Consider the following 16,242-nt stretch of genomic DNA (forward strand, 5'->3'; position numbering starts at 1 on the left):
GGACACAGGCCCACCCAATCCACTGCATCTCAGCCCGGGGCCCTAACAGCGGCAGGCGATCTACTGTGGTGTCAGTGGGGATCCTGGCTGCAACACACTGACATCAGCTCTGGGTGTGCCACAGCCAGACTAGAGTCGGCTGCCCCTGGGCTACTTCCCACCTCCCCCTCTAGCAGTACCTGTGTCTGAACAGTGTCCTCCACAGAATCAAGCACCATGGGCCCTCAGGGTACCCGGTGAGCAGTAAGCTGGGCAGCTCCACTGGGTCACTTCTCACCAGTAGGCTTACTGGATTCTCTGGCATCTGGCCTCAACTGGTATAGCCAGTTCTCGGGGCAGTCACAAGTGGCAGGAGTCTCCCCAGTGGGAGCTAGGGCACCAGTGTCCAGCCTCTCCAGCAGCCAGGCAACTTCTGAGCCCTGGGGTTGGGCTTTTATACTTCCTGTCCTGTGCCTTGACCTCTGGGAGGTGGGCGCAGGCTCCAGTGGCTCCGCCCACTTTGGCATCCAGAAGCGCTTGTCCCTCTCAGGGGCGGCTGGGAGCCAGGCCACCTCACTACAGAGACAGGTGAAATTTTTCAGATGAATCGATTTTTGCCAAAAAATGCAATTTCAACTGAACTAAAATTTTTTGCAAATTTGACATGAATAGTTTTCACTATTCGCAAAACAGCCAGAGGAGGCTGTGGTAGTGATGGTGGTGACACTGCCCCCCATTATAAGATTTGGTTTGACACTGACCGGCTTTTTTTTCAAAACTGTCACCCAGCTGAAAAAAATCAGTTATTCACATAGCTTTACCTCTCACCTCTAGGTAACTGTTCTCAATGCGATCTTAGTTAATGGTGCCTGAAAGTGAAATGAATTGGTGTTATCAGCCCAGTTCCTAACAGTCACATCTGCATAACAGGAACCTCCACCCAAGTTAACACTCCCTGATATCCTTGTTAGCACCCTCAACAGAGAAACCTAAGAGTGAGTGAGGAAGAATTAACTATGCTCACTCATAGAAATGTTCCCTTCTGTATGCTGGTGGAAATTGTCCATGCTCCACTGTGCACCTGTGCTATGGTTACAACAGAAGACTTCAGAGCTCATGGCTGTCAATGTGACACCTTTTACAAATGCTACAATTAATGTTTACAAATAAAAATAAACACTCTCTTATTCCCAGGGTGCACACAGCTCAGGAATGCATTGCCAGGTTGACATGTTTGGTCCACCAAGGGAAGGCAATGGCCAAGAGCAAAGTATCACATGTTAACTCTTCTATGAAGGAGCATTAAGCTCTGTTCTCAGAGATTTGCTTGACATGGCCGCTCAGCACAAAGAGAGGCACAAAAATTGTAGCTAATTAAAGGTAAAGGATTCCAATGGAAAATAGCGATTCCTACCATGAGGGAACCTTTAGGAGCCTCTCTGAACCAGTCTTCTAAAAGGACCAAAGGAGGCAAAAGAAAATCCATGCAGTATCTGCAGGCTTAGGGCTATAAAGGTGCTTGGCAATGTATCTTCCCAAACAAAATTTAATTTGCCCTTTCCATTTACTCATCAGCCTTTAGACTCCCTCATCATAACCTTTCTAGAGTAAGAACTTCCACCATGATGCAGATAATGGCTCTGGACCCAATCCCACCCATTTCTGAGGGACTTCGCACCAGTGCTGGACACTCTCATCTCCTATTTTAAGTCAAGAGAATTGAGGGGCTCAACCTCTTGCAGGATTGGGCTCCCTGATTCTAAGTCATATAGATAGGAAAAGGTTACCGTAGATGTTGTCTGGACAGTTTCTGCAATGTTCCGTCTCTATGATGTACCTTTCTTTCTCTTTCCAGCATGAAAGAACCTATAAGATATTGCATCATTGACCCTATGCTAAGCAATTGCATCAATCAAATGGCTACATTCAGCCCCTACATCCTATAGTGGCAACTGGTGTGTTTTTTTTCACCATTATCATTATAAACCCTGGGTTTCAGTTTCTGACTCAAGCTAAGCTCTTCATATGCAGGTTTCCTGTTGATTCGCATAGTGAAATGCTTGCCTCACCAGCTCTTTTTCACCATTTCTACATTACTTCCAGACCAAACATGTCTTTCTGGGACAGGTATATTTAATACCAGCTCTCTCCTAACTGTAATTATATCCACAGAGCACCCACCTCCACCACTAACAACTACACAAGGGGAATTTAAAAAAATACAATATAATAAATTCATAATAAAATTCCACTTTCAAAACATTTTAAAATAAATGAGGTGGTCCAATTTTAAAAATAGGAAAGAAAGGGGCTGTAACACGACATAATAAAAACAAGCTGACAGTGGTGGATCTAGAACAGTGGGGGGGGGGAAGAAGAGGAGAGGTGTATGGTGATTTTTAACTGTAGGGAGACACGTAAAAGAGATGGAATCCTGGGACAGGTGAGTGCCACTAACTTCCACACCATGACACCCCCCACAGCAAAGGCTCAATCACCCACCTCAGTCACAGTTTCAGACACACGGGTGGGATCTTTCAGAGGTGGGTAGTGTGTGAACAATTACCCATCAGTACAAGGCTTAAGCAGTAGGTCTCTAATGCTGATTCATGGACTTAGGACTCCATCATCCTCATATTACAGCTCCTTTCTTTCCTATTTTTAAAATTGGGCCCCTTCATTTTATTTGCATATAACATTTCAGGCCTCAAAATTTCTATTCACCCAGGGCATGTGATTATTTTTTGACCGACAAATGAAGTATTGTAGTTCTCCTCTTGCTTACATGCTTGTAAATCAGGAGTATCCACTGAAGTCATTACACTGATGTAAAACTAGTGTGTGTCAAAAATTAGGTGATATGTGTTATTTCATTCTAAGTCTCCTGGCAAAGGTTGAGTGAGCAGATTTGGGGCCTCTATTGATTTGTTTTCATTACAGTTTTGTAAGGCTGCTATATGTTGTTGAAAAGGAGCTGATAATAATTTTCTGACCTGAGCAAACAAGAAGCCTAGACCAAACCAATCTGAAGAGGCAGGAATCTGAAGGAGAACTCTCTGTGCAATTTTTAAAAACTATTCGTTGCTTATGTAGAGGCAGCCATAGATCATGTCCTATAGTGGCAACTGGGATGTTTTTTTTCACCATTATCATTATAAACCCTGGGTTTCAGTTTCTGACTCAAGCTAAGCTCTTCATAGGCAGTAACAGTCAGTGTGCTATGCTCCTGTGGGAAGGAAAGACCACACATCTCTCTGCAGCAACCCTTCCAAATGATTCAGGAGCAGTCCTGACAGGCTCCAGTGGAGCCATGGTGTCTTGGCCATAGGGGACCACAGAAGTCCTAGAGGACCCTTCTATCATGAGAAATCAAATACAAAGTCACCACTCCACAGACTGCTACAACTCATTGTAATAGTTTTTAAATATGTATCATGTACTCTATAGATGGGGCTATCTGAAGATAGAGAGCTCACTCCTAAAGCACTTACTCCTGTGAGTAGTCTTATTGAACTTAATGGAACTAACCACAGCAGTAAGGGCTTCAGGATTGGTCCCATAGCTAAACAACAAATTTCCATAGGTCTGAGGAGATAAACCAAGATGAAAAGTCAGCACAGGCATTGCTACCTCTAAGCAACGTAAGCTTGGAAAATGAATATTCTTATACCTGATGCCTTCAAATAAATTATGTTTCCATGTTAAAATTCATTTTAAAGTTACAAACAAAAGTGTGCCTAAAAAATGTAAATGTTTCTAAAGGACTCAAAGAGAGGAATCCTTTCCATAGATCAAGAATAAATTTAAACTGCTATAATGTATCACAACTGTGCATTTTCCCTCATCCCCTTTAGGACTTAATCTTGTTTTTAATGTGCAGATGTCTTTATTCTTCCTCCTCTAACCTTGCTGTGTTGTATTGTTTGTTTCCCTCTACCGTATTCCTTTTTTCTAGCAGTAAAGAGCAACTTCTGCGACACTCTACTTTGTATTCCTTTCCCCTAAATGAATTTCTCTTGCCTTTTACTCTCTTGGGAAAACCAGGGACAAGGCTGGATGCAGCATCTTACTTATGAATCCACTTTTCCAAAGGTGATTATTGCTCATTAACCGTTTTACTGCTGGCTCTCTGCAAGACTTGAATTGCTGCCAATATACTGCTGCAATTAGCAGAATGTTAAGACGTGCCTGTTACCTGCAGTGAATCCACAGAAAAAGTCATTTCAAAGGGCAAGACTATAACCATAGAAAGTTAGCAAGCTTTTTAAAGATACTGAGGTAATGTGATGCGTGGCCTAGTGGGACTTGGCATTTTTGAAAATCCCCGCTAGGCTTTGATATGCATCTCTAAATACCTTGAAAAATCTGGCCGTTGGGACATGGTTCTGTAAAAGTGCTGAGCAACCCAAACTCCCATTGAAGCCAAGAGAAGTAGAGGAGGCTCAGCACCTTATGGGATCAGACTCACAGCGCTCTTCAATTTGGTTGTGGTTGGATTTTTCTTGATTTATTTCAGGAGCAAGGGTGAGGGTCTCCCCATCTTATGTTCATGTTTTAGTTTTCAGAAATGGAGTGAGGTGAAAACCTCATTTTCATTCATGTCCCAGCAGGGCAATGCCGTTATTGACAACGCCAACCTTAGGCACAAGCTTCTGACAGCCTCGTAGTACTGCATTGACTCAACAGCTCACAGGCTGGCCAGACACCTCCTGCCGCAGGACCAGAGGAGGAAGATGCCCACAGTCCAACCCTGGTTTTTGCCCTCCAACTATCCAACACTCCACTCTGTTTAGGGCTTTGCAAATCATAAGGTTTGCACTGACTTTTGGAGAGAATTCCCAGATCCCACGGTGAAATCCACTGCGACCTTTGTTGTTGTCTTCAGTGCAGTTAGGGTTTCACTCCAGTTTACAGACTAGCTAAAGAATGTGATGTCTGGTTTCACATGCAGGTGCTTTTCTCCCATTGATTGATGTTCATGCACTATATTTCAGGTGCCACTGTAGAGGCTGGAGTTTATTGTTCACTCCCTTACACTTTTCCCCATGTATAATGTGCTTTAACTATTTTATTTTCATATTCTAATGCTATTAAAGGAAGTTGGACTCAATTGCTGGGTTCAGTGGCTCCCACGGAGGCTCTTTATTTATCTGAGAACTACAGCACAACTTGCTTTCTAATTACTTATTCTTAGACTGATCTACATCTAGCTTTTTATGGTTTGATTTCCAGTTGGTCATGCTGCTAAGTACTTAATAACGCAGGACTGCTCTGCCATCAAGAGTGTTGTTCTTTCATTATCTCATGACCTGGAAAACCCCAAACTCAGGACCAGAACAAAAATACAAGTAAGATTTCTACCTTCCAAAGTTGATATAAATCAATAGTAGGCAGAATCTAAGCATCAGCTCAGCAAAATTTGATTACTTGTGTGCAGAATTACAGGTGCAATAAAAATTAAGTGGCAATGTTTAATATTAATGCTTTCCAACAACCTCATTTGCTACCGCTGAATCAACATCACTCAGCCTCCCTTGAGAAAATATCCGTAATGTGGTGGATACTACTGGTATGCTACATTCTATATGATCCTGGTTTTAGTCGACAGACCCATTTTTATAAGAACTTTCTCAGGAGTGATGACACACTGGATAAGCAACTGAAACTTGACATTGATCATCCAGGTTGGATGCATGGCATGGATACATACCTGTATGGCAGCCTCAGACTAACCCATAGTCTATGTACTAAATCCTACTTGCCTTATTCATGTGTAGTTCTAATGGACTAAATTCATCCTGGGTGTAGCTCAAGTGGATTTCAGTGGTGCAAGTTAGAAAGAGAAGAAGAAATGGATTAACAACATAAGAGTGGACAGGAATGGAATTTGAGGAGACTCAACCACAGACACACGATCATTGGGGTGGTGACAATTGGTTGATTTCTCATCAGTGATGGTGCCTCGATGACCAGTGCAGTTATGGGAGTGATGATTAGACAGAAAGAGAATTTAACCCACTGACATCAATGGGATTTGAATAGGGCAGATAGGATTTGGCTGATTATAATGTGAACAAACTAAGCCACTGTGTAATTTGGCATTCTCAGCTCCAAAGACATCCAAGCCTGGAATTAAAAGGATACATTGGATCAAAACTGAAGTGACCCTTTAATGCCTTTCCACACTGCGGAAGCTGCAGTAAAAAATGCCCCTCACTGTCAAGACCACCTACAACATAGCAATTAACAATGTAAAGAGGAAAAAAGAATAATCCTGCTCCGTTCTTCTCATGTCTACAGGATGAAAAATACTTTGTTTCAGAATTGACCATAACCACTAGCCTTCCATCTCTAGAGACCAAAGTTCAAATCACAAGTAAAAAATAAGCTTTGTGGTGTTAGATTAGTCAGTTGCACCCTCTTATCCCATGCAAGGGATAAAACACATTCAAAATTTATGTATCAACTTAAAATGTGCCTCCTTTATTAAAAGACACCTGAGGACATTTCATCTGACCTTCAGTTTTTGCACCAGCTAAGTCAGTCTCAGCATCCATGGGCATGTCAGCACCTTTTACATTTTAAATGGATTTGAAGGGTTTGTGTGCAAGCGATTTTAGTTTGATGTTGATTTTGTATCTTGTGGCTGAATCAATTGTTTTCTAGGTTAGCAGCATCCTGGTCAGTGTTACATACATATGAATTGTATGGTTATACATAAAATTGTATAATTTTCTGCACTTGTTCACATCACAGAACCATCACACAACTTGTCATTATGGCTCTGTTCAAGAGAGATCAAGAACTGGAATACTGGCGGTATCACATGTCCGTATCAGGAGAACTTGATTAGTGCATTAATTCCTGCTATGCCTGGTTCACATTAATACCACCGATTCCCAACTTTCATGAGTACTAAATTCACTCACAAAATATCAAAATGATCCTACCACATATAAACAAGTATTATAAAATAATCATAGAGTGCAATTCCCTGCACTTTTTAAAATGAGACTGCATGTTATTTGATTCAGATTCTCAGATAGACATATACAAACTTTTATAATCACTTTCATATCTTCTCACGTCATGTTTTTTCTGCCATTTTCAACTGTTACTGCTTTTCTCATTTTGAAGTTCTCTTAATCCTGCCTTCTTAAAACTTAGAATAGAGTGATACCAGGCATTTTATTTTTAATCTGATAAATATTTGTATATTTCTTTTTGCTTTTAATGGAGAAGTAGTAAACATTAGGCTTGATCTCTCAGTCCTTACACAAGCAAAACTTCATGGACTTCAATGCAAGTTGTGCCTAAAAAAGGATGGTAGGACCATAAACGTATCTACATAAACTCTCCACCACTCGTCTCATCCAAAGAAATCTGCCCAGATGCAGCAATAGCATTTGTCAGTTAATTTCTTGCTGTAAAGTAGAAGGATGGAGCTCGGATAATGGGCCCCATTCTGATGTCACACCAACTCCATTCACTCTTGATTTACGTCAGTAAAATAATGCAGATCCTAGACCAATACTTTGAACGCATTGTGTCAAAAAAGAAGTTAGTACTCGCTCAGCAAAATGGAGAAAGATAGTAGAATATTTAAAATCAAAAGACATTTCCTAAAGATTTGCAAAGCTGGGGAGGGCTAAATATATCAAGTACGTGAAAGAGACATGCAATTCCTGCTCATCTTACTTACGCCAAACTCCAAATGAAACCAATGGGAGTTTTCAATGAATGAGGTGAGCAAGATTTTGTCCTTGACATCAGAACAGCTGGTAAAATAACATATTACCACATGAGAGATCCTGGGTATGGCTACACTTACACTTGTACAGCACTGGGAGTTACAGCTGTCTTCGTACAGCTGTGTAGGGAAAGCGCTGCAGTGTGGCCACACTGACAGCTACCAGCGCTGCAGTGTGGCCACATTTGCAGCGCTGTTGGGAGTGGTGCATTGTGGGCAGCTATCCCAGCGTTCATGTGGCTGCAACGTACTTTTCAAAACAGGGGGGTGAGGGGGAACGTAGGGGAGAGAGAGTGAGCGTGGATTTTTGGATCTGTCAGCTCCCTGCCTTGGAAGTTCTAAGGACTGGAACATACACATCACGAACCTGCAATCAATTTAAAAGTTTCGAGCCCTTCCCCCACCCCTCTCTTATTCACTAAATGCAAATTATGCACTCCTAAATAGCCTTCAGACCATATAAGCAGCTGCTCAACACAGACTCCCCTCCCCCGCCGTGTGACTTCTCTCTTCAAGCAAACAGCTGTGAACCTTCCAAAGCAATTCCCCTGCCTGCCTCCACTCCGCTCGCTCCAGCAAACAGGAGCTGTGTTTGTTTTTTAGATAATCAGCTCAGGGGAGCTCGGAGTTCAGCCATTCTTCCGGTTTGTTGTGAGCAGGCATTCTGGGATACCTCCTAATACCCTGGAGGCCAATAACAGCGCTTTGGTGGCCACACTTGATGAGCAGCGCTGCATCACCAGCGCTGCAATCGTTACACCCCAAGCAGACCAGGTGTACAGCCAGCGCTGCAGCCAGGGAGTTGCAGCACTGGATGTGCCTTGCAGGTGTGGACAGTTACTAAGTTGCAACACTCTAAACCCACCACCAGCGCTGCAACTCTCCAGTGTAGCCAAACCCCCTAGTTCAGAAATTGCATTAGAACTCTCAGGGTATGGCTACACCTGAAATTTCAAAGCAGCGCTTTGAAGTGTGAGTGTGGTTGGAGCACTGGCGCTGGGAGAGAGCTCTCCCAGTGCTGCATGTAAACCACATCCCTTACAGGTGTAGCTTGCAGTGCTTACACTGAGGCTTTACAGCGCTGTATCTTGCAGCGCTCAGGGGGGTGTTTTTTCACACCTCTGAGCACGAAAGTTGCAGCGCTGTAAAGTGCCAGTGTAGCCAAGCCCTCATGCTCAAGACAGCAGGATCTGAAAGCATCACAGAGATGGTTTTCAGAGTCTCTAATGGCACAGTCTGCGTCACTTTCCTAGTAGGTGGCTGTAGAATGTTATTGCAGCCCAGTGGAGACTGTTCCCCTCCTAATCAGAGTTTATGGAGCCAGTGTGCAGCTACTATAAAGTAGCAGAATAGGATTATACAGGGGGAGGAGATGCACTTAATGAAGCAAGGGCAGGTAACAAACTTAAAAACATAATAATAATAATAATAATAATAAATCAAGCAGCATGTTCTAAAACAAGACTGGAGTCCTTAGTCACTGCTCTCGGGGATGCCTGAGCTGGGAGTCAGCTGAACTGAGAACAGTCCAAGCCTGAACATCTGGGACCCTTCTGATGGTGGTAACACAAAACCTAATTCCACTACCATAATAAACTTTAATATGCATTTTGTTTATTAATTTAACTAAGAATCCCTTTCATTTCTTGCCATTGGTATCTCTGAAACACATCTCACTTAACGACCTACCTGCAAATGTTCTCAGAGAAAAGAGTTACACTGTTATTTCTACTGCCACTGCTAACAAATTAACAGAATGGTTATGTCATAAAATTGATAACTAACATTATCGTATATGCAACCTTGCACAATAAGCTTTTTAAATAGTTTATTATATTCCTGTTTCCTTTTCAAACCAAGTTGACATCTAATTGCCAATATTTTATCCATAAGTCAAATATCTGAAGTCTCAGTCTCAATTAACATCTTGTTTTAGCTTAAAATTCAATACTAATACAAGAAAAACATTAAATGTAACCACAGTTTTACACACACACACACACTTAACATTCTTTTATAATAAATATATTTTCACAAACCAATTCTTCTTCTTCCTACTATTTATATTCTTCCTAGAAATTCTTTGTATTTTCTGAAGGCACACTATCTACATAAGCAATGTAAAATGTGCTTCCCACAGAAAAGTCTGTGGTCTCAAAATCAGAAAATTGTGGCAAGAAATTGGTTGCTTAAACCTCAACATTCAAACAGATCTTTTAACAGTGTTGGAGAATAACGACACCAGCCTTAAATAAAGTCCTTGCTGGTACCTGCAGTTATCATATGACAGAAGTGAGAGTAGTAACAGCTCCTACTTTTATCACATTTAACAATGGGCTTGGTCCTCAGCAAAACTAAGCGCATTTACACACAGTGAAGATGCAGCCAATAGTCTCTCGGAGTCAAAGGGTAGTTTTGCCTCACTAAGGACTGCAGGATCAGCCCAACATATCAACATACCAAAACCTGTATGTTCCTACATACCAGATTGTGTGTGTATATATACACACACACACACACACACACACACACACACACACACACACACTCGCGCGCCAGAAAATGAATAGTTCTATACTATTCACATTGAAACTCTAGCTTTATTCTGTTTTCATTTATACCATCTGACAACAAGCATGCCAGAAGTATGCTTCAAGTATTTTATCTATCCATTGCAGTTATTTGCACTACAATATATATAGATGTTTATTTAGTTTGCACACATGCAAACCTTTTCATTATTATAAAATGTTCACTTAAATATTGTACTTTTAAGACCACACGTAGAACCATTTGTTCTACTTAACAGTGACTCCTTGACATGTGTTTCAAGACAACAATATTGTTGTGATGGCAAACCTTCTGAATATATTATAGTGGCACTTATTTAAAAAGTTACGTTTCACTTTTAAAAAAAACACACAACAATATTTAGAGAGATCTCTCTTGCCTGTGTGCATATGGCCACAAAATCTTCACAGCATTTATGGGATTTGTACTTGTTTGTAAGAAAGCAGCTTCTAAACACGGGATAACGTGGAGAAAGTTGCACTCCAGCCCCCGAGCCCAATAAAAAGTATTTATTACTATCAAATGTGCATCTGAAGCAAGCACTTTTTCAAGCTGTATGTAAGCAATGTGTGTGATTCCCAGACAATCAAGGTAAATATAAAAAATGAATATCATTTGTTTTCTTTATTTAGATCACATTTGAATATTTACTTTTAATAGAAAAACCCAATTTGCAATATTATGTTTCCACTGCAACCCATCCCGACTGAGACAGATGTCTCAGAAATTGCACAAGTCTTTCATTATCACAGTCACAAGAAGTCCGTAAACAAGGTTTTGGTACTGAATCTCACCTTGGATACAAGAGAGAAAAAGGGCTTTACAAATACCATCAATCCTACTTTTTTTTTTTAATTGCATATAACCCAGCAATGCAAAAATGTCAATGTATATCACCCACAAATGGTCTTTGGAGGAATGCCTGAATTCCTGACGAATGCATTTGTAAGGAATACCAGATGTTTTTCTTCCCCTCACTCCCTCTCTCTCAAGCAAACAAGACTGTTTCAAACCTGCTCAGTGGCTAACTGTCCCTTTGGAAAGGATGCTTGTCTGCATCCTCTGTGCCCCATTCACAGCCTTGGCTTCCTGAGCAATGTTTTGCTTAGATCCTTCACCTCTTCGGGGCTGTTGACTCTCTCGTAGCCCAAGATGGCCATGGGCTGGTGGCAATAGTCCTCAACCTGCTTGATCTGCTGGAAGCTCAATGCTGTCCTCCAGGCACTCACTGCCTGGGTGGCATTCCTGGCAGACACCACAAAGGGCTTGGAGGAGTAGCCAGGCCCGCTGGTCATGTTGAGGGCAAACTTCTCCATCTCCGGGCTCACCACCAGATTGACAAAGCCATACACCTGCCGCACAGTCTTGATGGGATCCACCACCAGGTCCTCATAGCGGACAACCAGATAGTTGTTCTTGAGCCAGTCAGGTGGACGCAGGGCAGTCTGCAGGGTCTTGGCCATGCTGCTGCAGATCACCTCCATGGCCCCCAGTGCGTGGTAATCCGAGCCACCTCCCCCCTCCTTCTTGCTGTTCAGCTTGTGGCTGGCATCGAGGAGGGGCATGCGGTGGATGCGGGGGTCCCGGCTCCTCACCACCTGCAGGCTCTCCCGGATCAGGCCGTGCCGGGATTTGATCCTGGAGCTGGCCACCGCCCGGGGGTCCCTGACCAGGTGGATAACTTTGAGCTGCAGGGTGGGGTCCTGAATGAGGGGGGCCAGCACAGCCAGATCAAAGACACGCACGCCCTTGATGACCAGGGTGTGGTACTTGTTGCACTCATCCTGCAAGAGGCTGAGCCGCTGCGGGGGGCACTTCTTGCAGACCTTGTCGTCCACCATGCCCACCACCTCCTTGCGGTAGGCCGGGCAGAGCGGCGATGAGCAGATCACCTTGTTGGTGGCAGCCCCGAAGATGCCCAGCGTGGTGAGGTTCTTGCTGGCCCCGGCCGTGTTGTAGAGCTGGAAGACGGCCAGGTCGCAGCGGTAGAGGGAGCTGAGCATGTCCCGGGCCGCCCCCTGCAGGGAGACGGCGTCCCCCGGGTACAGCTTCTGCCACACGTGCCACACCGGCTCGTACAGGAAGAAGACCTCGGGGTTCTGGTTGAAGAGCTCCCCGAAGAAGGACGAGCCCGAGCGCCAGGTGGTGAAGACATAGACCAGCTGTCGCTGGCGGGGCGGCGGCGCGGGGGGCCGGTAGAGGGAGCGGATGTCCGAGCGGGGCTGGAAGTGGGGCAGCCGCGGGGAAGAAGGGGCGCGCCGGGCCGGGGGAGCCTCGTTGCATTGTTGGGGCTCCTTGTGCCACTTGTAGTCCAACAGGTTGAGCATGGTGAGCAGCAGCAGCAGCACGTAGCCCAGGCACAGCACCAGCGCCTTCCTGCGGAAGACTTTCATGCTGAGACGCGCCGGGGACCAGGGCAGCAGCAGCAGCCGCAGCACTGCAGGGGCAGGAGCGGCGGGCCGGCGCCAGCTGTGGCTCATCACATCACACGGAGCGCGGGTCCGGGGGGGCTGCCCGCATGCCCCCAGCAGAGAGCCCTTCCCGCGGCGGATCTGGCATGCCGTACGCCCCGGGGATGGGGAAGCCCAGTCCTGGCAGCCGCTGCTGCCTGGCGGGGCTGCGCCCTTGTTACTAGCCAGTGCTCCAGCCTCGCGCCAGCGGGTCTCACCAGCTGCCGGCTCACAGCAACTTTCGTTTCTTTCTTCCCTTCATAGCCGCAGCGGGCAGGCTGGGGCCGGGGGGAAGCAGCAGCAATCTCCCCTCTTGGCCGATGCCCCCTAGCGCCGGGCTCTGCAGCCGGCTAGCGCGCGGCGCTCCGCTGGCCCATCGCGGCGGCAGCGGGAGTCTCCGTTCCGCAGCCCAGCGGCGAGCAAGCAGCCGGGGCATGGGAGGGGGGAAACTTTAGGGTGCTGCTGAGCTGCTGATCGCTCCGAAAGTGCATCTCGCCTCCCGCGCAGCAGCGGCGACAGCGGCTCCTCCTGGCTGGCTGCGGCGAGCCGCGCTCCGTCCCCCAATCGCCGCCTCTCTGGCGCGGGGCGGGGGGGTATCAGACCGGATGCGGGGAGCAGCGAGCCCCAGGCAAAGGGGTCGCGGCGGGCTACTTCCCCGGCTTCCCTCCGCATCGGTCAGAACCGCCTTGGCAATCGCCGGCCCGGTCTGTACCAGCTCCAGCGGGCAACCCCGCGCCTGCAGCAGCCCCCGGCGCTCGGCAGTCACCCCTCCGGCACCCCGGGCTCCATTGCAAGCCCAGCTGTCCGAGAGAGACACTTGGAGGACGAGCTGCTTCTCCGCACGCCCGACACAGCAAAACGGAGCCGCCCGCCTGTCTATTGAACCGGTTGCAGAGCGCGAGCCTAAAACTCATGGGGCCCCGCCTCCCCTCCGTTTCCGCGCTCCGCTATTGGACGCTGAAGCCATCAGTCTTCTCGCTTTCTCCGCCCCGATCGCCCGTTCGCTGTGGCTGGGGAGAGCAGCGGCAGGCGCGCTAGGAGCGCGCTCTTGCGCAGCACCCGCGCAATGGCCGGCTTGGGTCCAACACCTCCTCCTGGGAGAGTTGAAGGGAAAGTTTTCGAAATAGCCCCTACCTTGATTGCCCTGAGAAAAAGAGCTCAGGTAGGTGCTGGAGCTAGGCACTCCTTCAGGGGAAGCTCACCACTAGGGCCCCACCAAATTCATGGGCCATGAAATCTGGGCTCACCCCATGAATCTGGTCTTCTGTGTTCTTTTACCCTGTACTAGAAGATTTCACAGGGGAAAACAGCGTTTATCAAATTGGGGGTCCTGACCCAAAAGGGAGTTGCAGAGGGGCTTGCAAGTTTTTTTAGGGGGGGCTCATATTTCCACCCAATTCTGCCCCCACCTCCAAGCATGCTGCACCTTTGCTCCTCTCCCGTCCCTGTCCCACCCCCCCCCCCACCAGTGTTTACTGATGCTGCAAAACATCTGATCCATAGCAGGCAGGTGGGAGGTGCTGATTGGCGGGTCCCGCCAGCGGGCAGGAGGCGCTGGGGGAAGGGAGAGGTTCTGGTATGGGGGTTCCTTCTCACCCCCCCCGCTTGTTTCCCCATTCGCTTTCTCACTCCACCCACCCACCTCCACTTTACCTCCCTGCCCATGGGGCCCCCTAAAGTGTGGTGCCTGGTGTGGTCACCCAGATTCACCATACCCAAGGGATGGCTCTAGGTCTACACAAGTGAAAACTGAAAACAAAACTCAGATGACAAAAATTACACAAAAACAAATTGTCCAAGCTCCTTTGTCCATGTTCATCATGAAGTTTGTGAACCACAGCAACCCTGGCCCAGGTCTTGGGCTTTTACACTTCTCTCTCTCTCTCTCTCTTCTTGGCCTTCTATGGTTTCCTTGTTTCTGACCTGATCTAAATACACCACATTTAAATTATGTTAGGGAAGGCAAGACTATTTAGAAAAGGATCTAAGCAAGGGTGTATGTCCAGTATACAACTTACTTAATTACAGTTGTGTTTAAGAATCCTTTTTGGAGGGTTTATCTTAAACACAGTTTAGTATGAACCCATTTATTTTTACTGTCAATAGGACTGTACAGAGAAAGGTCAATACAGACAATGCTGCCAAACTAGCATCCAAATAGCCTGCCCCTACAAGCATGTTGAAAATACACAATATTTACTTCTATTGCTCCACAGCCCTATGCTATGAAATTAGAGCTGCTTTGAGCAGTGAAAATTTGAGCAAAAGAGGTCAGTGAAAACACTGTCAGGAATCTTGGGAAATACCTTCCCTTGTCCCATGAGTCTATTCATTGCAAAGTGCTGTATAGGTTCCAGTGCTCTATTGCTGTGGTGTAAATGTTTTTGTCTTAGGACATTTGTGCAGCTTAAACCTTGTTATGTTAAATTATTTTCAATACCTTTGTGCTAGTGTGCACAGGACATTTATTGATGCCTTTACACTATTATTGCTGCAGCACCTAATAGGAACAGGTACATTTTAAAATAATACTCAATTCATCATTCACTTTCTTTTTGGATGTGTTTGGCAGGGAATAGAGTGTTTTCACCAGGCCTAATTCACCCAAGAATTTTAGGTATCCAGTAGGACTTTGCTTCCTGAAGTGTGTTATTTAAATAGGGCCAGTACGTCACACCCCAATGGCCCCCTCCATCAGGGAGTCCCCAGGGAAGGCAGATCAGCACTGTATGTGGCTAACACTGTTGCAAGCATCGCAAAGCATTTTGGGGAGGGTCAAAGGTGTGTGAGTGGGGAATGGAAGATTCCTTTGCAGGAGTACGAAAGGCCAAGAGAGGAGAAGAAGAGAACGGGTTAACTCAGCACTGCAGCTAGCAACCTCTGTCCGAAAATAACATGCTGCCCCCACCCAAGGACACTGCTCACAGCCGAGACTTGGCTGACAGCCGAAAAAGATGGGGACTTGAATGTGCTCAAGCGGCCGTGAAGAAAAAAGAACTGAGACGTAGAGCTGCAAAAATAACAGCAAGAACAGTGAAGGCCAAAACAAAAAAGAAAACAGTCTCCAGAGCCAGGATGTTTTGAGAAAGGGAAAGAGACCACAGAAAGTGGTTTGGACTGGCACAAGGAGCACCAGGAATAGAGGTTGCAGAATGAAACACCGCCAAAGGAGCACAGGACTTAAAACCCTCCTAAGACCTGGAGCAATTCGGAGATTACAGCATATCCCCCGGACGACCTGGGCCCAGGGCAAGAACTCCCGTCTACCCCTTCCCCTCTTCTTCTTACGTTACATCCAGGCCTAGCCAGCTTTAGGTAGTGCGTGTGTGAGTATAAAAGTGGGTTAGGGCTTGGGGCTCTAATGCTTTCTTTTTTCCCCTGAATAACATGGAAGCATTCCCAGCACTCTCTGCTCTTTTTAATTATTTTATTAATAAAGCTTTAAAATTTAAACACTTTGTGTGTTACATCATCTCCTCCCCAAACGATCCT

At 45.9% G+C, this 16,242-nt stretch overlaps 1 protein-coding gene across 1 annotated transcript; it reads right to left on the minus strand.

The window, feature by feature from the left end:
- Positions 1–10,892: 10,892 nt before the first annotated feature.
- Positions 10,893–13,616, minus strand: CHST2 (carbohydrate sulfotransferase 2). Its single transcript, XM_030576327.1, has one exon. The coding sequence runs from the start codon at positions 12,778–12,780 to the stop codon at positions 11,374–11,376; it is 1,407 nt and encodes a 468-aa protein (XP_030432187.1). The 5' UTR covers positions 12,781–13,616; the 3' UTR covers positions 10,893–11,373.
- Between the last annotated feature and the right edge of the window lie 2,626 nt (positions 13,617–16,242).

The sequence above is a fragment of the Gopherus evgoodei genome, chromosome 9, assembly GCF_007399415.2.
Source record: "Gopherus evgoodei ecotype Sinaloan lineage chromosome 9, rGopEvg1_v1.p, whole genome shotgun sequence".
NCBI classification, from domain to species: Eukaryota; Metazoa; Chordata; order Testudines; family Testudinidae; genus Gopherus; species Gopherus evgoodei.

Bases quoted from the DNA above. Each gene is read 5' to 3' on its own strand.
- CHST2 (XM_030576327.1), bottom strand. From the start codon at position 12,780: ATGAGCCACAGCTGGCGCCGGCCCGCCGCTCCTGCCCCTGCAGTGCTG.